Here is a 24,353-nt window from a genome sequence, read left to right as displayed (position 1 = left end):
TTTACTTTTCAGTTATGGAAAGATATTTCAAAAGAAAAACACAACCTGAGATATTAGAACCGTCTCCAAAGAGTCCAAAAAACAATGAAAGTAGTTCAAAACAAACTTGTGTGGATTCTATGGAAATTAACTCGGAAACTCTCCAATATGATCCTTTTCATATATATACTATGATGTTTTGGTTAACAGTTTTGTAACTACTATCGATTTAATTTTTTTTTAATATTTGTGAGAGGCCCCTCCTAACCCGAAATCCTGGCTCCGCCACTGATGATGAGAAGGAAATTGCAAAACTTTGATCTGAACTCTCAATTCGGTTCGAAATGAAAGATTTGGGTGAACTAAGTCACTTTCTTGGTTTGGAAGTGGAAAATTTAATGCATGGAGTTTTTGTATCTCAAAAGAGCTATGCTGGAAATCTTGTTGAAAAGTTTGGATTATCTACAAGCAAAAAGTGCTCCACTCAACTGGATGCAAATTTGAAGTTAAGGCAAAATCAAGGCAAGCTTCTTCCAGATTCTCGACCGTATCGTGCATTGGTTGGTAGCCTTATTTACTTGACCATCACAAGGCCATATATTTCATTTGCGGTTGGGCTTGTTAGCCGATTTATGCAGAATCCTCGGAAACCTCATCTTGATGCAGCAAAACGAATATTGAAATATGTTTCAGCAACTCTTGACATGGGACTTATGTTCAAGAAAGATGTTGATTTTAAGCTATATGGTTTTACAGATGCTGACTTTGCTGGTGATTTAGATGATCGAAAATCAACGTCTGGCTATGTTTTCTTTTATGGATCAGCATGTATTTCTTGGTGCAGTAAGAAACAAGACTCTGTCTCTCGTTCAACAACTGAGGCCGAATATAAAGCCTCTTCTTTTGCTGCTCAAGAATGTGTTTGGTTGCGTCGGTTGATTGGGGATGTTGATTATCCAATCTACTGTCCTACGGTTATACATGGTGACAACCAAAGTGCTACAAAGCTTGCAACAAATCCAGTGTTTCATGCGAGGACCAAGCACATTGAGACTGAGCATCACTATATTCGTGAATGTGTGCTTAAAGGAAGAGTCAAAGTTTCTGAAGTTCGAAGTAGTGCAAACGTTGCTGACATCTTTACAAAGTCGCTCTCCAAAGGACCATTTGAAGACTTCCGTGCGCAGCTTGGTTTAACATCTAGAAAATCACTTTAAGGGGGAGTGTTAAAATTAAAGTGGTTTTCCTAGAATGACTTCTCACATACCCAACAACTTATATTAATTCCTTAATTGTGGCTGTCTTGGGAATCCGCATGTTTTCATGGTGCAGTGGCACTCTTTTATGTTTTGGTGTTCCTTTTAGACAATAGTTTTCAATTGCATTGATAACTAGCTGTTGCTTATCCTTTTGAGTTAGTTTTTCATCTTTCCTTTAGATTGTATTGTTCATGCTCTTGGTGAGAGTGTTGTAACTTGTAAGCTTATTTCCTTGTTAGTGAAAGTTGATTCATCTTCGTTGAGTTCCATTCTTTCTCTTTACTGTTGGTTTAAGTCTTGGGCTAGTGTGGAGTTTGCACTAACTGAGAAACAATACTCTGGAGTTTGGAATATTGTCTTTCTCTACAACGTCAACATTTTATATTGATTTTTTTATAGAGATAATAATACAAAAAGCAATAGTGATAAAATGTTGACGTGACTTAATCGTGATCGCACAGATAGGAGGGGATGGGAGTGTATGGGAACTGGGAGGGCATCCGGTAAATCCATTCCCTACAAAACAAGACATGAATGAAGGGGCTAGGCTTTTTCCACCATGTAAACAAAATGTAGTGGGAGTGGGGAGGAGGGGTGAGATATAGGGTATTCAGGCTCCAGCCTTAGCAGTGCAAATCACTAGCGACTTGGATGACAGTCACTGGGGCTCACGACTACTGACGGCCTTGCTAAACTCCCTAGCAGCAGAATAACCCTTCAGCACCAGCAATGTAATATCGCAAACTGTAATAGCAATTCTATGGGATCCACTGCACAACAGTCGGTTCCATGATTTTTCTATTGCAGCCCAACACACTACGTCTGGCATACCAAAGACTCAATCCTAGCAACACCATGTTAACAAATAATCACAAAGCAACAAACACCAAAAGTTTGCACTGCGTTTAGCGTTTGATACCGGTACAGGTATCAACCGGAGCCTAAAATCCATAGCCAGTTCAATGTAATAAGCTACTTATCCATTTGATAAGAAAATGAAACATTCAATGTATGTGAGCCCGTAAAATAAAACGCTAAAGCAAGAATCGTAACACTTGTTTTCGATCACTAAAAAAAGCTGCAAGGATAAACACAATATAATCCTCAAATGTAAATCCCAGCTCAAAAAAGAAGATTACCAACCTATTAGAATCTTCTGATTACAACCAACAAGAAAAAAAGAAGATTACCAATTTCCAGCCACGGATAAGCTTTGAGACATCCAATCACTTAGATTTCTTTCCTTGCTTTTTCTTGATAACTTCATCGACGTACATTATACCCTTGCCCTTGTAGACTTCAGGTGGCTTACAACTACGAACAGCAGCAGCAAACTGGTGCACCCTATCTTTATCAATTCCGGTGCAGCACACTACGTTGTTCTTGAAGCAGAAAACACGAACCGCAGGAGGAACGGTCAATTCTACCTCATGACTGTAACCCAATTTCAGATACAACATGCGTCCTTCGGCTTCCGCTCGGGCCTTGTATCCCACACCCACAATCTTAAGAAATCGAAAAAATTTGGCTTCCATTTGAATATCTGCTCCTGAAAACACCCAAACCCACTAATCATTTCGTCTTAATGTTATCGAATTAAGCTAATTTTAATCCTGATTCTCGTTGCTTTAGTCTACAATCTTCAATTATTAAATTCACATTTCAAACCATATCCAAGCAACATCCACATTCCAATACAAAAAATTGGAAAACGAAATCAAAAACCCAGAAAATATTATAAAATTTTAAAATTTTGATGGACCCAAATTTTATTCAATCTCACTGAGCACTAAAAATCCAAGGATATGCATGTTTGTTTCCTTCTGTATGTAAACATCTGTTTTACATGTACTGATAATATATATGTGTGTATATATATATTTATAGAGAGAGAGAGAGAGAGAGAGAGAGAGAGAGAAAGAGTAAGCAACTGAAGACTATCGCAACCAGTAAGAAGTCTTAGGCATACCTATTAGCTGCTGAACCCCTTAGATTACAGCAGTCGTAGTCGGCGTCGGCGTCGGCGTCGTCGGAAGGCTAAAGTTTGTCTGGGTTCAGAGGAGTGGAGGACTGCTTTGAGACGAAGGAGAATCAGATGAGATTTAATGTAATGTTCTTTTCTCTGGATTGGACCTAAAGCCCGGTATTTTCAGCTTACCTCATTGGGCTATTGACCAAATTGATGAAGTGCCGATCCAATGCAGTGTTAGGGAGTGATTTCTGCACTTTTTTTGTTTTTTTGTTAAACGATCGATTTTTTTTTGTTAAACGATTGATTTTGTTAGATTAGTTACCAACGGAGTTCGAACTCATACCGTCACGTAAGAACTCAATTTCTTTACATCACTGTGGTAAAGAGCCACTTACCGCACTTTTATTTTTACCTACACTGTTTTTCTTATGAACTCCCGTACATTTGTGGTAATTGGCACGATCTCATAACACTTGCATTTCCATTTGCCATACTACATCTAGTTATATTTAAGTGCAACTAACAAAATTAGACTTGGCAAAATCATGCACTATCCAAAAACATGACACGAACACATGAGAAAATTCAGCATTTACGTCGAGCCTTAAAGGGTCAAGTTGATAATAAATGGACTCGTTAGGAAAGTAAATTAATGTATTTTATTTTTATTTAAGATATTGAATATATAAATTGGATATGAACATATCTGTCAAAATTAATGATTTTATCTCTGTGAATGTTATTCGTTATACACATTGTTTGTCACACAATTGGTTGGCCATTTGGGGTGGGGCATTTAGGCTAAATTACATAATAAGATATCGAACTCACAAGGGCAAAGAATGTACTACTAGATTTGCAATGCCATATGTTGTGATATGATTTTTTTTTTGGTTTTGTGTTATTACAGTGGTATTAGTACTTCAAGCTAGACTAAGGAGAATAAAGGTGTGGATCCAGATGGATTCGGATCCCATCCAAATCCAAATTGTGGGGATCCTAGAGATCCTCACGTCCTAGCCGTTTATCGTATATCGTGCGGTCAAAATTTATTTTGAATTTTATTATTTAAAATTAAACATAAATAGTACCTAACAAAAACTGATCGCACGATGTACGATAAACAACCATGATGTGAGAATTCCTAGAATCCCCACAAAGAGGATCCGGATAGGATCCTCATCCGATCCGGATGACGTCAATCAAGACCCTATTTACCACGAAAACCCACCACTTTCAAATGTAAATTTAATCTTAAAGTAAATGTTAGGTTGGTTGAATTGTAAACGTAAACTAAAGTGTTGCTATTTGAAGGAAAGTTGGTGTTTTGTTTTATACGTTTCTTCGTTGCTATTATCTAAATTACATGCTAATAGAACCCTCTTTATCAGCCAAAAGATGGTGAAAATACCATTTAGTTTTCTATGACAATAAGAAAGTTAAGGACAATAACGTAATTTTATAAAACAAAATTTTTTCTGTTTTTGTTTAAGCCTCACCTACAGGTGATTCTCACATTTCTAATTATGAAAAAAGTAAAAAATAAACTTCTCTCTCCACCTCCACATTCTCTCTCTCTCTTCCTCTCTCCTTCCATTTAAAAAAAAAAAAGTGTGTGTGAGCATATACTAGTGTTTTAAAGCAACTCCACCGGGACCAATAGTCAGATGCACCAGCGATTTTTTTGACCCAATAGCCCCAGCTCCTTACTCCAGCCCATGCAGGCATGTGGGCTAGGGGGCCTGAGTGAGTGGCCCAACTCGAATTGATGGTCCGAGAGCCTGAGGCCAAATGACGTCAGGATGACGTCAACCATGTTATAAAAAAATTTGCGTCAGGCGCTAGGGGGTGTGTCACCGACAGCTTTTCAGTCAGTGGGGCCCGCGAGAGAATCTTTATTCAAAGGACATAAGCACACCAAATAAAATTGCATAAACATACCAAATAAAATTACAAACACACCAAATAAAAAAAAATTCACTAAATGAACTTAAAAACACACCAAATAAAATTAAATAAACACACCAAATAAAAACAAACACACTAAATGAACTTAAATTTCTTGAGCTTGTTTCAATTCTCACTGGTACTCTATCAAGTCAGTTTGCCATGCATTGTGCATATATGGGTCCTGAAGTGAAGTATATCGTTGAATGAGCCTTTCATTGTAACGTCCATCCCTTTGTAATGGCTCATGTTGCACGGGTTCTTCAGTGGCGTCATGTGCACAATATATTTGTGTTCTGGAATTATTTATTGTGTCTGACTCATATTCATCAACAGCATCATAATCGTCCTCATCTTCCACAATCATGTTGTGAATAATGATGTACGTTATCATGATGGATCGAAGCGACTCTAAATCAAATATTATGGTAACACCCCTGACAATCGCCCAACGAGCTTGGAGGATACCAAAACAACACTCGACATCCTTCCTACACCCCTCTTAATAGCTTGCAAAGTGTTTGTCCTTTGCACTTCGCGGACGTGGCACTGTTTTGACAAACGATGACCACATTGGGTAAATGTTATCTGCTAGGTAGTATGACCCGTGGTACTTATGTCCGTTGACCCAGTACGTGACTCTTGGTGCTTTTCCTTGCAGGACATCGTTGAACACTAGGAATTGGGCAAAGACATTGATGTCATTTTGAGCTCCCGGAACACCGAAAAAAGCGTGCCAAATCCATGTATTAAATGATGCCACCGCCTCCAAAATGATACTTTTTGCTCCTTTTCTATCCCCATAAGCTCATTGCCATGCACTTAGACAATTTTTCTAGGTCCAGTGCATACAGTCGATGCTTCCAATTATCCCAGAAAAACCTCGCATCTCGCCCTTCTTCAGAAGCCTTTGCAAGTCCATCTCAGTAGGTCTCCAGATGTACTTTGTGGTGTAGATGGATTCGATTGCGGAGCAAAACCTCATCAGGGACTAAAGTATGGTTGATTTCCCCATCATCGCTATCTCATGCACTTGGTCTGCATATGACTACATATGCAAGCATCTACAAGGCAGCAGTAATTTTTTACTCAGGAATGAGACCCATAACACCAAAAGCATCATTCTTTTGCACAAAGTAAGAATCATGGTTGCAAATAGCAATCATGATTTTGTTGAACAAATATCGTTCCATTCTAAAACGACGTCTAAATTACGTATCAAGGAATGCACTGTTATGGACAAAATAATCGTCCAAGAGATTTGTACCTCATCGTTGCCTGCTTCTATCAATGTTTGCATAACGGCTGGGCCTAAAGATTTGAGCCATAACTTAGATGACTCGACGGGAATGTGAGGCTTTTTGGCTTCTTACTTTGTCATCTCTCCTTCTATGCTCTTCATCCTCATCCTCTTCCATCTCATTTTCACCCACCTGGAGATTAAACATTTCTTCCCCTTGCTTAAACAATTCTTTCTCTTGCTCATCGATTTCCCACAACATCATCGATTTCCCACAACATCCTTGAAGAAGACATTGTAAGAAGGAAGCAGAAACTATGAATAATGATAGAGATTTTGATTTTGGTGTGTGATTTCTTAGGATGGATGGTAGGTTATAAGGAGGAAAAAGAAAGGATTAGGTTGTAGATAATGCCACATGGCATGCTGTCATTTGTTAAAAATATGATTGAAATCTATCGTTAAAGATTGTAAACAGATTGTGACACCGAACGCGACGTGATTGGTTAAAAATCTTATTGGAAATCTATTATCAATGATTCTGAAAAGGTAACAACACGTGGCACGACGACATTGGATAAAAATCTTATCGAAATCTATCACCAAAAATTGTCTTTTCGGATAATGACACGTGACGCAATGAGAACGATTACAAATCTTATCTGAAATTACAAATAAAATTATTTTGTATTATTTTATAAAATAAAAAATACCAATATTTTATTGCCTATTGCCATGACTATTCAGTTTAGGGGTGGAGATGCAAAAGGCAGTTATTGTTCATTGGAGGGGATTGAATAGCAAGTTGCCTAGGAGGCCTTTGTCACGTTGGAGTTGCTCTTACAATTGAAATACGTACCTCCGGTAACTAGTGTTGCTTGCATTCTTTACGGTCCTCAACCAATCACAAATAAGCTTTGCTTGGACTGAAATCAGGTATTGGGCATGTTCAAGGCCCAACAAGCCGGATTTAGAGCTGGTTTGGTATTGCTGTGCTTTGAAAAAAAACTGCTTCTGCTGTGCTGCAGGAATTTGCAAAGACTTTTTTATGGTTTTGAGACTTTGTTTTTTGTTTTTTTTTCTTGTGAGAATAAGCTTATTTTTGCTGCTTCACGTTTTCAGCTTTTTTGACCCAAAACTGTGAAAATAAGCTGTTTTTAAGTGTTTACCAAACACTTTTTTGAGCTCAGCTTTTTTTTATACCCACTTTTTATAAAAGCACCTAAGTACCAAACCAGTACTAAGGGCTGGTTTGGTATTGTTGTGCTTTGAAAAAAAACTGCTTCTGCTGTGCTGTGAGAATAAGCTCATTTTTGCTACTTCATGTTTTTAGCTTTTTTTTACCAAAAACTGTGAAAATAAGCTGTTTTTAAGTGTTTACCAAACACCTTTTTGAGCTCAGCTTTTTTTTTATACCCACTTTTTATAAAAGCACCTAAGTACCAAACCAGTACTAAGAGTTGGTTTGGTATTGTTGTGCTTTGAAAAAAAAACTGTTTCTGCTGTGCTGTGATACTAAACTCATTTTTGCTGCTTCATGTTTTCAGCTTTTTTTTCACCTAAAACTGTGAAAATAAGTGTTTGTCAAACACCTTTTTGAGCTCAACTTTTTTTTATACCCACTTTTATAAAAGCACTTCAGTACCAAACTAGTACTTAGTGTGCTTTGAAAAAAAACTGCTTCTGTTGTGCTCTGAAAATAAGCTCATTTTTGCTGTTTCATGTTTTCAGCTTTTTTCACTAAAATTGTGAAAATAAGCGTCTTCCAAACACCTTTTTGAGCTTAACTTTTTTTTTATACCCACTTTTATAAAAGCACATCAGTATCAAACTAGTAATTAGTGTGGAAAGCTTATTGCTATTTATTTTGGCAGCAAGTGAGCAATGCACATCTCAAGATTTAAAGAACTTTATGACGTAGCACTGTGGGTGACAAAAATCCTTTTTCACACTAAAAGAAAGCTGCTCAGTCGATTTTCACAGAGAAAACATACTTTCTAGTGGCAGATTCGCAGTTTTAAGGGGATAAAAGCTCGAGGTACCGAGTGGAAACCCATCATCTAACAAGTAATAACATCAACAACTTATATAAAAGGGAATGACATGAGAAAGAAAGGTCTACTCTAGAAGAAAGAGGTGGTTCTCTAAAAGGTAGCAGAAAAAAGAAGAAAAGTACTCTCAATATATAAAAAGACTTCAAAGATCTGCAAGCCTGCGTTTTATAAATTCCTTTTGTAGCTCAAGCACCCTTTCACTTTCATTGTTATAGCTCTATCACATTGCATGTAGTATGATTTCTTGTATAAACTTCATTTCATAAACACTTTGTGCACTTACAACCTTGCCCCATTGCAGGTTAAACTTGCCCATATATCTTTAAACTATTGAATTTTTCAGGTCGACGGGCCGAGAGCCCCACTCCAACAACACCAATACTATCATCAACTTAATTATTACCACACATCAGCAATCACGTGGAGCCAAGTCGAGACCCACCCAACACGTGGGGCCAAAGGGGACCCACCCAATCACGTGGCAATACGGGCCTATGTGGAGCCAAGTCAGGATTCACCTATCGCGCGAGGCCAAAGGTGACTCACCCAATCACGTGGTAGTACAAGCATGTCCCCTGACTGTGATACCATGTTGAATTTTTTAGGTCGATGGGCCGAGGGTCCCACTCTAACAATATCGATATTGTCTCCAACTTGATTATTACCACATGCCCAATGTTAGGTGTGTGATTTTATTACAAAAGGCCTCAATATAAGTTAGAGTGAGTTAATCCTATTTAAACTCTTATTTTTCTTTCCCTCTGGCCGATGTGGGATTCAACATAAACTTTGTTCATTTACTTTTATTTGTCATTTATTTTCAAGTTGTTATCTCTTTTCTACAGTTTATTGTGCTTTTGATTAACATTTGACAAGTATTTTCGATTTCTTTACTTTCAATCATTTACTTATTCTCTACTTTCTGTCTTTACATTTTCAATGGGGCTTGCAAACTGACTTGGACTACTTCTAATCAGTTTGTGGTTCTCTCTTTACATCGATATAAAGAAAATGTAAAGTTCTTGTTGCCAAGGCATAAAAAGGAACCTAATATGGATTTAACCTCTCTATGACACAATCCTTGATAAGAAGCTCAATTTACTTCATTTTGGGTTAATCGAAAGGGTACATAGATTTCTTGTTCATAATCAAGTGATTTTTTTTTTTTTCAACTTATTCAGAAACCAAGAACAAAATTTGAAACTACACAAAATATATCATGTTACTAATTAGCTGGAAGAAACTAATTTTGAGTCTTTTTTTCTTTGTCAATTGCCGAATTATGAGTCAAGTTGTTAGAAATTTTTTTGTCAGAACAAGTTGTTAGACTTAAATTTTTTTTGAGAAACTGAAATAACATTACAAAGAGGATCCTAGACAGATTCTAAAACCATACAAATCAAACTTTATACTTCGGTAATATTATTTTGGAAAATTATGAAACCATATAGAAGAATGATCGTAGTTATGACCTAAAGAAGCACACCCATATGCCGCCATACTAGCTTATCGATAAATATAGTCAAGTGTATAATTCGGAATTTGCGGAAGAATTTGGAAACTTATTACAAGTTATTAGAACTTTCATCGAAACGACTTAATACGGTCTAGTGATATTCATCTTCACTTGTAAGTGAGAGGTTTAGTTTCGATTCTCGCCAAATGCGAAGTTGAACCACCTTATTGCTAGCTATTGTGAGGCTTAGCCCATTACCCTACCCTCTGAATGTAGATGATATCGTTTGTTCATAAAAGAACTTCCATTGTAACATTAACATTATACATATTCGGACTAGGTTGAGTTTTAACAAACAACTAATGGTAAACTCAAATTACTCAATATATAGGGCCCCTTCATCTTCAACCTACTGTGTCTCGAATTCAAATATTCACCATCCCTTTAGTGTAGTATATGATAACCTTGCTAACCTTGATGTCTGGCTCTACCACTATTGATGGACCAGTGGTCTACTAGTCTCACTTATTTAATAAAACTTAAGCCATTTTTGCAATCGATAGATTCATGTGTGGTTTTATCACAAAGGCTACATGAAAATTAGAAGTGAGACCATTTAATATAAATTGTGTTTTGTTATGTAAGATGATCGATGTGAAACTTTTTTACTTTATTCAGCCAAAAATGTTTCACTTACCATTGCCATCATCACTATCGCACCACCCCTACCATCCCCCTCCCCCATATTACCACCATATTTCCATGGTTGTCCCACCACCACCCCCCCCCCTTTGACGGCACCATCACCATTATCGCCACCAGACCACCCTACCATCCCCTCCCCTCAAGGCACAACTAAATTTCGGCAACAAATTCTATAATAATAATTTCTAGGGTAAAGTACAAAAAACTACCTCAACTATTGGTGTCACGACACTTTCATACCTCATCTTTTAAAACTGACAATGTCATACCTCATCTTACGAATTTGTGCCAATGTCATACCTCCGTCAGTTTTTCTGTTAATTTCTCAGTTAATTGCTAACGTGGCTTGATCGAGACCCATTTTCTATTAAAAAATTATTAAAAAATCATTTAATATTTTTTAAATATTAAAATAATAAAGAAAAGTTAAAAAAAAAAAAAACCCAACATCAATTCGTCCCCTTCCCCCCTTCTCTCTCTTCTCCCCATCTTCCTCTTCTTCAACCTTCCTGCAACTTCAACCCAAAAAAAAAAAAAAAAAAATTCAATTTGTCTTCCTCGCTCCCCACCCCCTCTTCTCCCCGCACCCACTATCCGCACCCAACCTACCCACCTTCCCACCCACCCTCTGCACCCAACCTCGCACCCAATACCTGCAACCCAAAAAATAAAAAAACCCAGATCTCGTTGAGAACTTGGGCGCAAAGAAAATGGGGGGAATGTATGTGGATGGAAAAGGGTGGGCACGCAGGGGGATGGACGAACTGGGTATCCTTCCTTTTTTTTTTTCCTTCTCTCTCTTTTTCTTCTTCTTCTGCAGGTTGGGTGGGGGGGGGGGACAAGGACCTTTTTTTTTTCTTTTCCTTCTCTCTTCTTCTTCTGCAGGGGTTGGGGGGGAGGGACCTTTTTTTTTTCCTTCTCTCTCATCTTCTTCTGCAAGTTGAGCGGGGGGGGGGGGAGAAGTTTTGTTTGTTTTTTTTCTTTTTCTGGGGGAGAAGAGAGAGGGTGCCGGGGGGGGGAGGGAGTTTTGTTTGTTTGTTTTTTTTATTTTTTATTTTTTTTATTTTCTGTCTGGGTTGCAACAAATAGGGGGGAAGAAGAGGAAAGAAGATGAAGATGGGGGAGAAGAGAGAGGGCGCTTGGGGGGGGGGTAAGGGACAAATTTTTTTTTCTTTTCTTTTTTCTGGGTTGCAGTAGGTTGGAAGAAGATGAAGGGAGATGAAGATGAGGGAGAAGAGAGAGGGCGCATGGGGGAAGTTTTGTTTGGTTTATTTTTTTTTTTAATAACCTTCTTAATTATTTTAATATTTAAAAAATATTAAATGATTTTTTTTTAGTTTTTAATAATTTTTTAATAGAAAGTGGGTCCCGAATCAAGCCAAGTCAGCAATTAACTGAGAAATTAACAGAAAAATTGACGGAGGTATGACATTGTCACAAATTCGTAAGATGAGGTATGACATTGTTAATTTTAAAAGATGAGGTATGAAAGTGTCGTGACACCAATAGTTGAGGCAGTTTTTTGCACTTTACCCTAATTTCTATCTTTTAAAAAATTCTCTTATCTATTTAGAAGATGCGATTATAAGACTAAAGCTCATAGCAAAATGGGTAGATGAAGACCTATGAAAACCTTGAAAAAGACTATAAGAAAAAAAAATTGGAATACTTAGAGCAAAACCGAGCACAATGACATTTTAGAATTTATATAACAAACCACACTTAGTGAAATAAAATTTAGTTGCTATTGTTATTTAAATTTCTTACCCAAACCCAGAATAAGCCAGAGTCATTTGAAACCCTTATTCCTCAAGATTCAATTCCCATTCAAAGCTTTCCTTCCCAATAAAAAAAAAGAAAAAAGAAAAAAGTAAAAACTCAAATTCAAAGCATCCTATAATCACATGACACCTGTAATATGCACTTACGCCTACTTGTCAAAATTACGATCGTTTTCCTCTTCGTGTTGGAAAGCGGGAAACTCGTCCCATTTGAATTCAAAACAGCAGAAAAAGCTAAAACCGGAATTCAAACCGATTCCTTTTTATTTTATTCGGAAAATGAAAACGTCGAAATCCAAAAGGCGGATTCAATTTTCTTGACAACCAAAACACGCAGACCCTTTTAAATCCTCCGTCTTTGATTGATTAATTACATTTATCTCGGTCTTTCTTTCTTTCTTTCTTTTCCTCCGAAAGCTTCTGACGTTTATGGGAGGCCAATTTCGCATTGGCGAACAAGAACCGGTACCAGTAACTTTTCCCCATTGTTATTTCATATTTTAATTTTGTGCTTTCTATGATGTGGGTTTCAATTTGTTTTTCCAATTTTGAATCCTGAATTTTGAATTTGTGATTAGAGAGAGATGGATTTCCATGCGATGAAGAGGAAGCAACTTCAATCACTTTGTAAACAGCACGGGATTCCTGCAAATTTGAAGAACACTGAAATGGCCAGCAGGCTCACTTTGCTTCTCAAGGTAATCCCGTCCTAAAGAGAAAAATTCCATCTTTATTATATCCATATCGTATGTTTTCATCTTTCTGATTATTTTCTTTAGTCTTGTTTTCTGCTTGGATGCCGAGAAAATTATTGAGAAGAAAATTCAGGGTTTCATGTTATATTTTCAAGAAGCCCTCAACTCAATTGGGGAAAATGCGTGTGTGTGTATGGGGGTGGTTTATTGGGTTTCAAATTATGAATGTAATTTTTCAATTTGTTATTTGGAGGTGATTTCTCTCCTTTTTATGTACTTTATGATGTGGTTTTTTGTTTAATTCGGTAACATTTTTCGTTTTTCGAATTTTTTTTTTTTTTTTTTTGGTATAAACAGGAAGATGAAGAATCCATTGAGCCAGTCTGTAAAGATATAGAAGAAAATGAAGGGGAAATTGATTCTGACCTTCGGGCAAAGAAGGTGAAGACAGTGACCTTCAGTCCAGAAAATGAAACTTTTTACTTTGTGGGTACGGATAAAGACTCGGATTCGGATTGCAATTACAATCCAAAGAAGAAACAGCCGCGAAAGAGGAAGACAATGACTGTCAAGCAGGTGTCAGAGAAGAATAAGCATGTTGAGGTTTTCGAAGATTCTGAAGGACTTGAATTATCCGTTGATATAAATATTGTTGAAAAACGAGGTAGAGCTACAAGGTCTAGGGTGCAAAAATCGGTTGAAGGAGGTGCAGAAGCAGTTTTTTCACCTCTTCACAGAAAGAAGAAAACAAAAACTGGGGTGGAGAAGGTTGATATTTGTGATAAACCACCTCTGGAAGTTGAGGTAAATGAAAGACTTGATGGTAATACAGAAAATGCAAATTTGAGTCATGGGTTGATTCGAAGACAGTTGAGAAGCAGGGTGGTGGTGAGTGAAGATGGTGGAAATTTGAAGGCTTTGAGGAAGAGTCTAGCGCCAAAGGGTTTGAAGAAAACCAAGGAAAATGAAGGCAGTCATGGGGTTCTTTTACCAAATGAGACTTCAGAAGACACTGTTCCTGCAAGAAAAGGAAATGCGACTAAGGTCAAAGTCTCAAGTGTTTTGAATGAGGAACCAGTAAAAATTGATCTTGGTGGTAGGATCACACGCTCGTGGACTCAGGTGGAAGGGAAGAGTTCAGGAGTTGAAAGTAAAACAGATAGTCTCAAGGTTCAGGAAGTGGGTCAAGAAGTTCTTCAACTTGAAGAAACCTTTCAGGGCAAAAATCAGAAGTCGCTGAGGCAGAAGTCTGCTGCACTTCTGAAGAAGAGTGTGGACAGTGATAACAATGCTGGCGAATCTATTGGATCTTTTCAGAACATAAGGAGGTCAAAACGGAACTTAGCTAGGGATGGAGACTCTGTATGTGGGCAATTGATAGAAACTAAATTTGTTGGTAGGAGAAAGATGCCTAAAATGGAGTTTGTGGGAAAATTGTCAGGCCAAGAAGAATGCAAAGTGGTTCCTCAACTTGAAGAACCATCAAAGGGCCCAAGTACAACGTCGAGGCGGAGATTTTCTGTGGTCCAGAAGGGCAAGGAATTGGCAAAAGGTGATACCAGAAAACGGCCAAGGAATACAGATTTGGAAAGAGCTTCCAAAGTTGAGCAAAGTGTAGAAACAATAGAACAAGGTGTTGTTCTCCTACCCAATGGTCCTTTAAGGAGGTCCAGACGCAAGACTACATTGTTTCCCTCTACTGATTCTGATGATATGAAGCTGAGAAATCATGAAGCCGTTGGAACAGTGAAGCAATCAACAGAATTAGTTGCTGTAAAATATTCTAATGTTACTAAGCCTGTAAGGCGGTCCAGTAGGAATGGTAGTGAAAAGTTTATAACAGAAGCCTTTGATGACAAGGGTGAAATTTCTGGTGGTGTTAAAAATGATGGGTTTGTGAAGAAAATTCAAGAGCCAACATTGGAAAACGGAAGTTCATATATTGTAAATGACCCTTCAAGTAAAGGGCCCCAAAGTCAATCCTCACGTAATGCATCCAAACGTGACTTTGTTGCAGTTACAGAAGTCATTGGTATAGCTGCTGGAAATAATACAAAAACTGAATCTAGGGTTACAATTATAGCAGAGGAGGTTTTGTCTACTAATCTCAATTCACCCCTTGAAGAAAAAGTTGAAAAAGATATAGATGCTGGGTTGTATATTCCGGAATCTGCAGGATTTGAGAATGATGTTGGTTCTTCTAGCTCCAGCAAAGAAATTGTACAAAATTCAAGCAAGAAGAGGAATGAATCAACCAAGAGGAGGGAATCGTTTGCAAAGGGGCAGCCTTCCTGTTTTGAAGTGTCTTCTCTATATCCTGACAAGGATAAAGCACTGGAAATCTTAGCGCATATGAAGGAAAATCATCCCTCAGAATCTGCAAGATTTCAAGGTATATCTCAAGTCCAAATGGCACAGGATGTAGCAATTAATACAGTGGACAGTGTTATGGTGGATGATGTCATCAATGATAACACTGCTGCAGGTTATTTGGATGACCGTTCTTGTCCATCATTGAACAGAGGTGATACTGGTCATGATAACTTCGTTAAACAAAACCCAGTAGACTGTCCATATAAGCCCATCAATGGGGGTTCTTCCAAATTTACCTGTCTTGGTGATGGTCAATCACCTACATCTAAACCAGATTGTGAAGGTAAGGGTGTTAATGATGCTTTTGTTGAATGGATGTTATAATTAATTTTGGTGCTTAATGAGTTCGTCTAATTTGTAGGTGAATGTTCCAAGCTATTGGACTTGGAAACAGACGAGTCGTTGACTGTTGAGACGATAAACCAAAGAAATGATGGAGTGGATGAAAAACCCATAAGCAAATTTGAGTCATTCTCTAAAAGCTTTGAAGAAAATGAAAAACCTATAAGCGATGGCGAGCCAGTCTGTACGGATTCAGACGGCAATACTGCGGAAGCTAGTGCAGAGACAATTAGAGAATTCTATCAGGATGGAATCGTGGCCAGTGATACTGCAGTAACTTTACCAGCATTTTTATTAGTAAAGAAAGGTATTCCATGTTTCATTTTATAATTTCTTAATTCATTTTCATGCGTATGCGATGCTTCTGTTGTTAAATGGTTATTAATGAATCACAACATTTGAGCATAATTTCTCTATATCACTTTTATGCTATTGGTAATAGAAGCATTATTTACTGGACTTATACTTGCTCCAAAAGTTGTACAGCTCGATTAAATAGTTTTCAGTTGTAGTTAGTTGGGTTAACCAAACCCCTTTTATGCTGCGTTGTTTTCAGCTGGATGTGTAGATGGGAATCAGTTTGAAGCTCGAGTTACTACTGTAGGAGAAAGCAATATAAATTGTATTGGAAGGGAAGACTTTCCTAGTTATGCGAATGAACACCCTGATGAAGTAACTTCTTCCAAGAAGGTGATGCTCCCATGTGCTCATGAGAGGGCTAATGCTTTTGTGCGGGAAGATAATGAATCTTTTAAAGCATTAGATTTTGAACAAATTGTTGTTGAAGAGTATGCTAGTGAGGGCATTGAAAGAAACTCCAAGTTGGATGATGGTGTACTTGACAAGACAGATTGTCAGGTTGCTGAGGATAAGCAGGAGGTCTTTGTGGAAAGCAATGAAAATGTTTCTGGAAACATTAAAGAGAAACATGGGCATGACCTCTCTGGTGGTGACAGAACCAGTCCAATCGCCTTAGAAGAAAGTATTATGGATAAAGTTGGAAGCGACTCAAAAACTGAAGATAGTAAGGCCTTCAACAAACTCCCCTTGTTATACTTTTTCTTTGTGTCAAGGAAAATGTCTGTCATAATTTATGTACGTATGTTTTCTTTGTTTCAGCTGCTGGTGAACTTGTTCAAAACTTTTCTTCCTTCGAGCTCCCTCATGTAATGAGCAAGGGTCAGTACATGAATTTTCTCCAATACATGATATAAATGTTCTTGACCTTAAACTTCCACAACTAAGGTTCAGTTAAATTTTCTCTGTGGCCTTGATTACCAAGACTTGTGCTTTTACTTTTTTTCCCCTCTTTTATGATCATATGTTACAAATTCGTTAACTAAGTTGGAAACTCTATCTTTGACTTATTGGTTCATCCTTAGAACAGATACAGGAGAAGCAGATGGACATTCTTTCTCATTTCCTAATCTTTAGGGCATTATGGACAATCATGTCAACTAAGTTAGAAACTCTATTTTTGATGTTATATATTGGTCGATCGTTAGAACGGACAGACGAGACTGATATTCTTTCTCATTTCCTAAAAATTAGTGTCAATTTAGTGATAGTTATCGAAAAAGTTATGCGATACTAATTATTATTTAATCTGCAGTAGGGGATCAACTTCAAGATAAATTCAAATTACCAGTTGAAGGCATAAATCTACATGAAAGAGATGAGGCATTGGTGCATGGAGACCAAAATTTATCCTTTAATTTGGTTGGTGTTCTGGAAGAGCACACATTGCAAGCTGGTACGAAAGTTTTTTCAAATCCTGAAAGTTCTATGGTTGCCATGATTGGCGAAACAGAGTCGGGGTCTATTTCTAGTTCTGACTTTGCAAAAATGCAAGATGTAAATGAGAACGAATCTGAAGTTCCTTCAAGTATAGCGGTGTCTGTAGACAGTGAAGTTCTACAATCTGTTCTCCAACTGGATCAAGTGACTTGTGGTAATCCTGACATACACAAGAAAGCTTCTGAAGTAAAGAAGAGACGTCCTTCTTTGGCTTCAGAAGACTCTATGTACACAAATGACAATGCTAATAAGGATTCTAGTGGTGTTCTTGAAGAGCATGCAGTGGCAGCAAGTGTGAGGGGTTGTTCAAATCATGAAAGTTCTACAGATTCAAAGGTGGATGAGAGACAGTCAGGGTCTATTTCTAATTTTGATCTGGCAAAAATGCAAGATGTGAATGACAACAAGTCTCAAGGTCCTTCAAAAATGTTGTTGTCTGTAGATAGTGAAGTTCTAAAAAAGGATGCTTCTTTGGAGATGAAGAGATGTACATCCTTTTCTTCAAATGACTGTATCCACATGGATGACAATACCAATATGGATGGTAATGCTGGAATACTGGATAGTGCTGTAAATTATGGAAGTGCGAATTCAAAAACTGAGTCTAATTTAGATAATGTTGGTGATTGCTTGGTTGGAGGTGAACTGATTCATCGTAGTAGCTGGGGTCATGGCATTATTTTGAGCAACGACATTGAAAGTGACAGAGTGCCACAAATCGAAGCTGGCTTGGCTGGAACCAATGAGATAGCTGATACTTACAGTATTAGAAAAGTCAAACTATCTGCCGATAACTATTGTGCCAAACCTCAAATGCGTTCAGGTGGGGCCATTGTCTCAGTGTTTATTGTTTAATGATTCTTCATCTTTTAGTAATTTTTTTTCAAGTTTGATTTTAATGGACATGGTCTAGCACTTTGTACATAAATATGAAGTTAGGTGATAATATGACATGCCGATTTTGGTTGGGAACAAATGAAGCTGAAATTTTGTCTGTAATGCTTTTTGTTTATTCTTATCATTTGTAGGAAATGACAGTCTAGATGAGGGTACAACCTTTCAAGAAGACAATGCTGTGTTAGAGAGTAAAGCAGAGGCCGGTATAGTGGAGAAAGCTTACTCAGATACCATGAATTGCACGAATGTGGATATAAATGCAACTTTCAGAGAAAATGCTGAAGGGCTACCTGATTTCCAAAAAGGTATTGTAAGACTTGCTAATTTGACACATATCATTATTGCGTAGTCAGAAGACTCAGAACCATCATTTATCTGATAATAGCAGACTAATGTTCTACCTAACATGTTAAAATGTTATGATGCCGATTATGAGAAGTGATGAGCTTTAAAACCTGAATATATTTTAGAAAATGCCTCTTCTTTATCCATTGTAACCAATTCCAAACATTTGTTACTCCGGTTTTTTACCAGTTTCTTATTTAAATTGCCTTGAAGTTGAAATAAACCTGAATATATTTTAGAAAATGCCTCTTTTTTATCCATTGTAACCAATTCCGAACATTTGTTATTCTGGTGTTTTACCAGTTTCTTATTTAAATTGCCTTGATGTTGAAATGTTAGAATGACACGCTGCTTGATGATCTTGAATGAATTGGTTATCATTTTAGCTTGATTTCTAAGTATAAACATGTAGATCTTGGATTTGCAGATAATAGGGCTTTAATGCATGCTGTTGAGTCTGAAATTTTCACTCGCTGGGAGATGAATACAGTATTTGGGAATGTAGAACAAGATGAAGCTAAAAAACCAGATGAAAAGCAACTTGCTAATGCTCCACTCACAGAAGAGCGTATTTTGGAAGTTAATGAAAGATGTAGGGAGCAAGATACTGCATCTGCTATTATCCAAGAGTATATTGATCGTGAGAAAGCTATGGATGAATATTTTGAGGTCAAGAGTTCTATCGATTCCACCTGTAAAGCAATATTCACTGAAGCTTCTAGGACTGGCGACTCTGTTTTTGCTGGTTTAGATAAATGCAGAAATTCAGGAGTTGAAGAGGGAGCTTGTGTAATGACCAGTGGTTCAGAAGGTTCCGATATGGCGTTTACTGAACGGATGGTCGAGTTTTACAAGAATGTCCCTGCTTTGGGTGTTTGCATTGATGTTGCAAATGGGAGATCAAATGAGGTTTCAGAAACTCCATTGCAATTAGATGAATTCAATTTTGGAAGTGTTGGAGAGCTGGATAAACGTGCTTCTGTTGCTTCAGGTGATTCGATATCCACAGATGACGAAACTGCAGAAAGAATAGCAAATGTCGGGAAGATGGAGGTTAAATCTAGCTGCAAGGAGTGTCCTTTCAGGACTGACAATAGTGAAGCTGATGGTACTGAATTCTTGTATGGCCATAGAAATGGTGAAGTTGGTTCAAATGAAGTTGATATTAGAACCGTGAGAGAAATAATTGGTATTCAGAATGTTGATGATGCTACTAAGTTAGTAGAACTTATGTCGGATGGTGGCAATTTATCAGAAGAAAGAAACTCATTAGATGTCAATTCATTTTCTGTCATTTCGTCTAGCATGGATAGTTTTGGGCCAGGTAAGCGTACTTTCTGAACACACCATGTTTCACTGCCCTGTGAGTGGTCTTTGCTTTGTGCTTCTGACATTCTGTTGAACCTTATCTACTGATGAATTATCATCTAATGAACACTATTTCTATGATAATAGTTGTTTCGAATTATGTACATTTAAATTATTTATTGTAGCTATTCTACTCCTCTTGTCATTATTTAGAGTGTATTGCAGTCAATTATCTATTTGTATTAGTATTTTCTTTATCTTTTTCTGTACTGATAATGCAAACATTTTGATATCTAAACCGCATGATGCTTAATGAGAGAAAAATATTTTACTGTCCACAGACAATGGTCCTGAAAAGCAAGGTGAAAATTTTGGAATGGAAGAAAGAGTCTCAGTTGATTCTCCCGTTACTGCTAGTCATGGTCAGTCCTTATTGCACAAGAGTGAATAAGTGGCTGCGAGTTAATAGTTGTTTTCGTATTCTCAAGAATTGTATTTTATTATTCTTATCTTCTTTTCCTAAGCCGGTAGGATAGAGTTGGGAGTTGGGGGTTGTGGGGGTGGGAAGTGTGGTGAAGGTAGTGCCTAAGTTTGTATCCAAGGAGTTCATCTATATATGTTCTGGTTATTAAAAAGTTTCATTTCTAATTGTTTTTGTAATTTTGGGTTGAACAGAAGATACAGACTTGGAGTTAAATGTTGGCTCACCTCTGTTCACCAGTCTTGAGATCAAAGAGATTTTCCACGGTGATAAAATAGATGGCACCGTGAAATCAGATCCAGAAATGCCAAATGTCAATTCAATGATTGAAGATGGTAGTGATGTGAAGAAAAGGAAAGAAAGTGATGTTGGTACTGCACAAGTTGTTGCAGGTCAACATGATAATCCTAAGCGTATTTTTGAGGAAATTGAGGAGCTAAAGCCCGCTCGAAAAAAGGATACTCAGTGCCATGCCGATTCTCCTATTAGCGATTTTTCAAGTTGTGGTAAGTGTTAAATTTTAAACTTCACTATAATATTTTTAATTAATTATGATTCCAAGAGTCTAAGCTATTTCAATTTTAATGAAGAGCCCAACATTTGGAAGTCTATAGTTTGGGAAGTTACATTTATTGCACGTGAACTTATATTTCCAGTTAATCTTTTTAGCTAAGCCTGGTTGTAAAATTGAAAGTTAAGAGGATTTGTTGCAATAATTATTTTTCTGTGTTTTCGGTTATATAGGGCCTTGGTGTTAAATGTTGAATCTGTTGGACTGACCAATTTTGAGATGAAAATATTTTTAGGAGATGGCACAAGAGATGAATGTCAGGACCTCGATGCGGTGCTTATAAAAGACAATAAGGGTAGTGAGGATGTGAAGGAAGAAGAAGAAAAAGTTCTGGAAATTCCTCTAGTGTTTGTAGAGCAACGTGACAATCTTGGTCAAAAAATGGGAGAGGAAGTTCCAAAATCCACATACACTCCTGTTTCAGATGAGAATGCCTCTGTAAATGAAATACCAAAGGAGAAAGATGATGAGACTGGTAGTATTGAATACTCTAGAGTCCACAGAAGTACAGGCAAAATATCAACTGATTCTAAGATCAGTGGCATCAATTCTTGTCCTTTTGATGTGCCTGCACCAAGAAGTGATCTGAACCCTGACGTTGAAGGTACTGTGGATCAAGAACCCACATATGCAAGTTCAGCTTTGAGAGAAGGTAAACATATTTTGCTTTTTATTTTCATTTTGTTGGCACTAATTAAGCATTTATTCACTTCATCAAATTGCATAGCAATCCTTTCTGATACAGATTCATGTTGTTCTGCTGCTTCAGGTGATTCCATATCTGCGGATGACAAAACTGCAGAAAGAATAGAAAACTTCAGGAAGATGGATTCAGAATCAAGTTCCAACGTTATCCATTTTGATTCTCAGGAGGAATTTAATTTTGATGCTTCAGGTGACCTTACTTTCTCAATGCACAACATTTAACTGACCTGTGTCTTTGCATTCTGCATCTTCTTTTGAATTATGTACAATAAATTACTACTAGTAGCTAACTATACCTCTTATCATTATGTAGAGTGTATAACGGTTTATTATCTTTTTAACTGATTTTCTGCACTCTATTATGTTTATTGACAGATTTCCTTTTCCTCTTTACAGGAAATGATCCCGAAAGGAGGAATCTGCCTATGCAAGGTGACAAATTTGGAATTGCAGAAAGAGTCTCTGCTGATTCTCCAGCTATTGCTTCTAGTCATGGTTAGTGCTCACTGCATAAGGGTGAATAAGTTACTGCGAATTAATTGTTGTTTTCAATTTCTATTACCTTTTATCGTTATATTTTTGTTATCACTTTTTATGCCTGGTGGCAAATGATGGGGTGGGGAGTGGGGTGAAAACAGTACGTTGGTTAGAATCCAACTATTATCTATATATCTATGGGTTGTTTTCTTTTAAAACAAGTAATCTTCATTCAGCTGAAATCGTTAAAATGTTTCATTCTCTAATGGTTTGTTTATATTTAATGTTAATCAGAAAATGAAGCCTCGAAGTTGAATGTTGCCGCGCCTTTATTCACCAGTTTTGAGATGGAGTTTTTCCAAGATGACAACATAGATATCATTTTGAAATCAGATCCAGAGATGTCAAATGTCAATTCAATGATTGAAGATCACAAGGATGTGAAGAAAGGGAAAGAAAGTGATGTTGGTACTGCACCAGTTGCTGCAGGTCAACATGGTGATCCTGTGCGTAATTTAGAGGAAGTTAAGGAGCTAAGGTCCGCCCAGAAAATGGATAGTAATTGCCATGCCGATTCTCCTATTACCGATTTTTCAAGCTGTGGTAAGTGTTAAGTTTTAAACTTCACTATTAATATTAACTACGATCCCAAGACTTTAAGATATTAGATATAATCATATGAGACAACCATCCTTTACTTCAATAGCCGGAATTCATTGTTAATTGGAAGTCTATAGATTGGAAAGCTACAGTTATTGGATGTGAGCATAGATTTCTAGTAATCTATGCTCGAAATAATTATTTTTTCTGTATTTTCAGTTGTACTAGGGCTTATCAATGCCAATGAAGCTGGTGAGGATGTGAAAGAAAAAATAGAAAATGTCCAGGGAACTGCACAAGTTTCTGCAGAGCAACGTGGAGATGGTAGGGAAAGAATGGCAGAGGAAGTTCCGGAATCCACTCTTTCTCCTATGTCAGATGAGATCACCTTTGTAGGTGGACTAAAGGAGGAAGGTGATGAGACTGGTGATATTGATGCTAAGATGAGCGGCATCAGTTATGGTCCTTTTGATATCCCTGCAGCAAGTGATCCAAACCCTGTTGTTGATGATAGTGTGGATCAATGTCTCGCATCTCCATATTTTGTTTCGAAACAAGGTAAGCATATTTTTCATCATCTCTCATCGTCCTTACCCTCTATGCGTTTATTCGAACTCTAATTTACATGAAAAAGAAAGCTAATTGTTCAAGCTCCATGCTCGTGTTTCTCAGATAAGTCGGGATCACCTAAGAAAGAATGTTGGAAGCAAGTTATGAAGGAAAGTAAAATTGTTTCTTGTGCCGCAAGGTTGGAGAAGAAAGAGAGTTTGATCCCTAGTACCCCCAAGAGTGTGGTGAATACTTTGTATATGAAGGAAAATTTCAGAAGCACAAAGGTTGATCGATTTACCAAGTCGGCAGCGGAAACTCTGAAACCTCGGAGGGCATTGGAGGATCTCGGGAAGAAGTAGGCCTGCTAAATGTCTTGCTTTTTTTTATGCAACAGCTATTTAGTATGGTATTGTAATGGATTTGTTATGATGCAACTTTAAAAGATGATTGGACTGATTTGGACCGAATCACAGTTTCTAAATTTGGAATTGCCTTGTTTGTATGTATTTTTTAGTGGAATAAAATTGAAACTTACTAGAAAAATTCAGACCAAAAACTCAGATTTCTCGTAATAGTTAAATACATTCCAATTTCAATCTAAATTATTCGGAATAATTTAGATTGAAACAACGCTGGTAGTGGCAACAACGGTAGTGAAAGTGATATGATGTGATAGTAATGGTGGTGGCAAGCAGTTGTACCCAAGAAAGAAAGACATGAGTTTACACATGCTTGAAGTGCAGATTCAGAATCGTACATGAAGAAACAAAGATTGAATTGAAGCACAAGTGAAACCTAGGAGGATCCGACAGACAGT

The 24,353-nt window shown here is 37.3% G+C and overlaps 2 protein-coding genes across 5 annotated transcripts; one reads left to right on the top strand and one right to left on the bottom strand.

Moving 5' to 3' along the window:
- Positions 1-2,196: 2,196 nt before the first annotated feature.
- LOC126620973 (60S ribosomal protein L6, mitochondrial-like) lies at positions 2,197-3,379 on the bottom strand. Of its 2 annotated transcripts, none has more exons than XM_050289313.1 (2): positions 3,208-3,379; positions 2,197-2,781 (listed from the first exon to the last, which is right to left on the bottom strand). In XM_050289313.1, exon 2 carries the CDS (start codon positions 2,771-2,773, stop codon positions 2,465-2,467), a length of 309 nt encoding a protein of 102 aa, XP_050145270.1. In that variant the 5' UTR covers positions 2,774-2,781; positions 3,208-3,379; the 3' UTR covers positions 2,197-2,464. The 2 variants fall into 2 exon arrangements, with proteins under 2 accessions (XP_050145270.1, XP_050145269.1); XM_050289312.1 differs by having other exon boundaries at positions 2,197-2,787; positions 3,208-3,378.
- A 9,262-nt stretch (positions 3,380-12,641) lies between these two features.
- Positions 12,642-24,079, top strand: LOC126620971 (uncharacterized). Of its 3 annotated transcripts, XM_050289309.1 has the most exons (18): positions 12,642-12,858; positions 12,972-13,091; positions 13,446-15,480; positions 15,574-15,744; positions 15,823-16,110; positions 16,360-16,827; positions 16,923-16,982; positions 17,416-18,423; positions 18,629-18,802; positions 19,270-20,166; positions 20,492-20,572; positions 20,826-21,137; positions 21,438-21,854; positions 21,972-22,097; positions 22,304-22,402; positions 22,679-22,987; positions 23,204-23,542; positions 23,657-24,079. In XM_050289309.1, the coding sequence occupies exons 1-18, from the start codon at positions 12,823-12,825 to the stop codon at positions 23,893-23,895; spliced, it is 7,179 nt and encodes a 2,392-aa protein (XP_050145266.1). In that variant the 5' UTR covers positions 12,642-12,822; the 3' UTR covers positions 23,896-24,079. The 3 variants fall into 3 exon arrangements, with proteins under 3 accessions (XP_050145266.1, XP_050145264.1, XP_050145265.1); XM_050289307.1 differs by having other exon boundaries at positions 13,446-15,744; XM_050289308.1 differs by lacking the exon at positions 20,492-20,572 and having other exon boundaries at positions 13,446-15,744.
- The last annotated feature ends 274 nt before the right edge of the window (positions 24,080-24,353 follow it).

This window comes from Malus sylvestris, chromosome 5, assembly GCF_916048215.2.
Source record: "Malus sylvestris chromosome 5, drMalSylv7.2, whole genome shotgun sequence".
Lineage (NCBI taxonomy): Eukaryota > Viridiplantae > Streptophyta > Magnoliopsida > Rosales > Rosaceae > Malus > Malus sylvestris.
The sequence above is the reverse complement of the archived record's forward strand: the minus strand, read 5'-3'. Positions and strand labels throughout refer to the sequence as shown.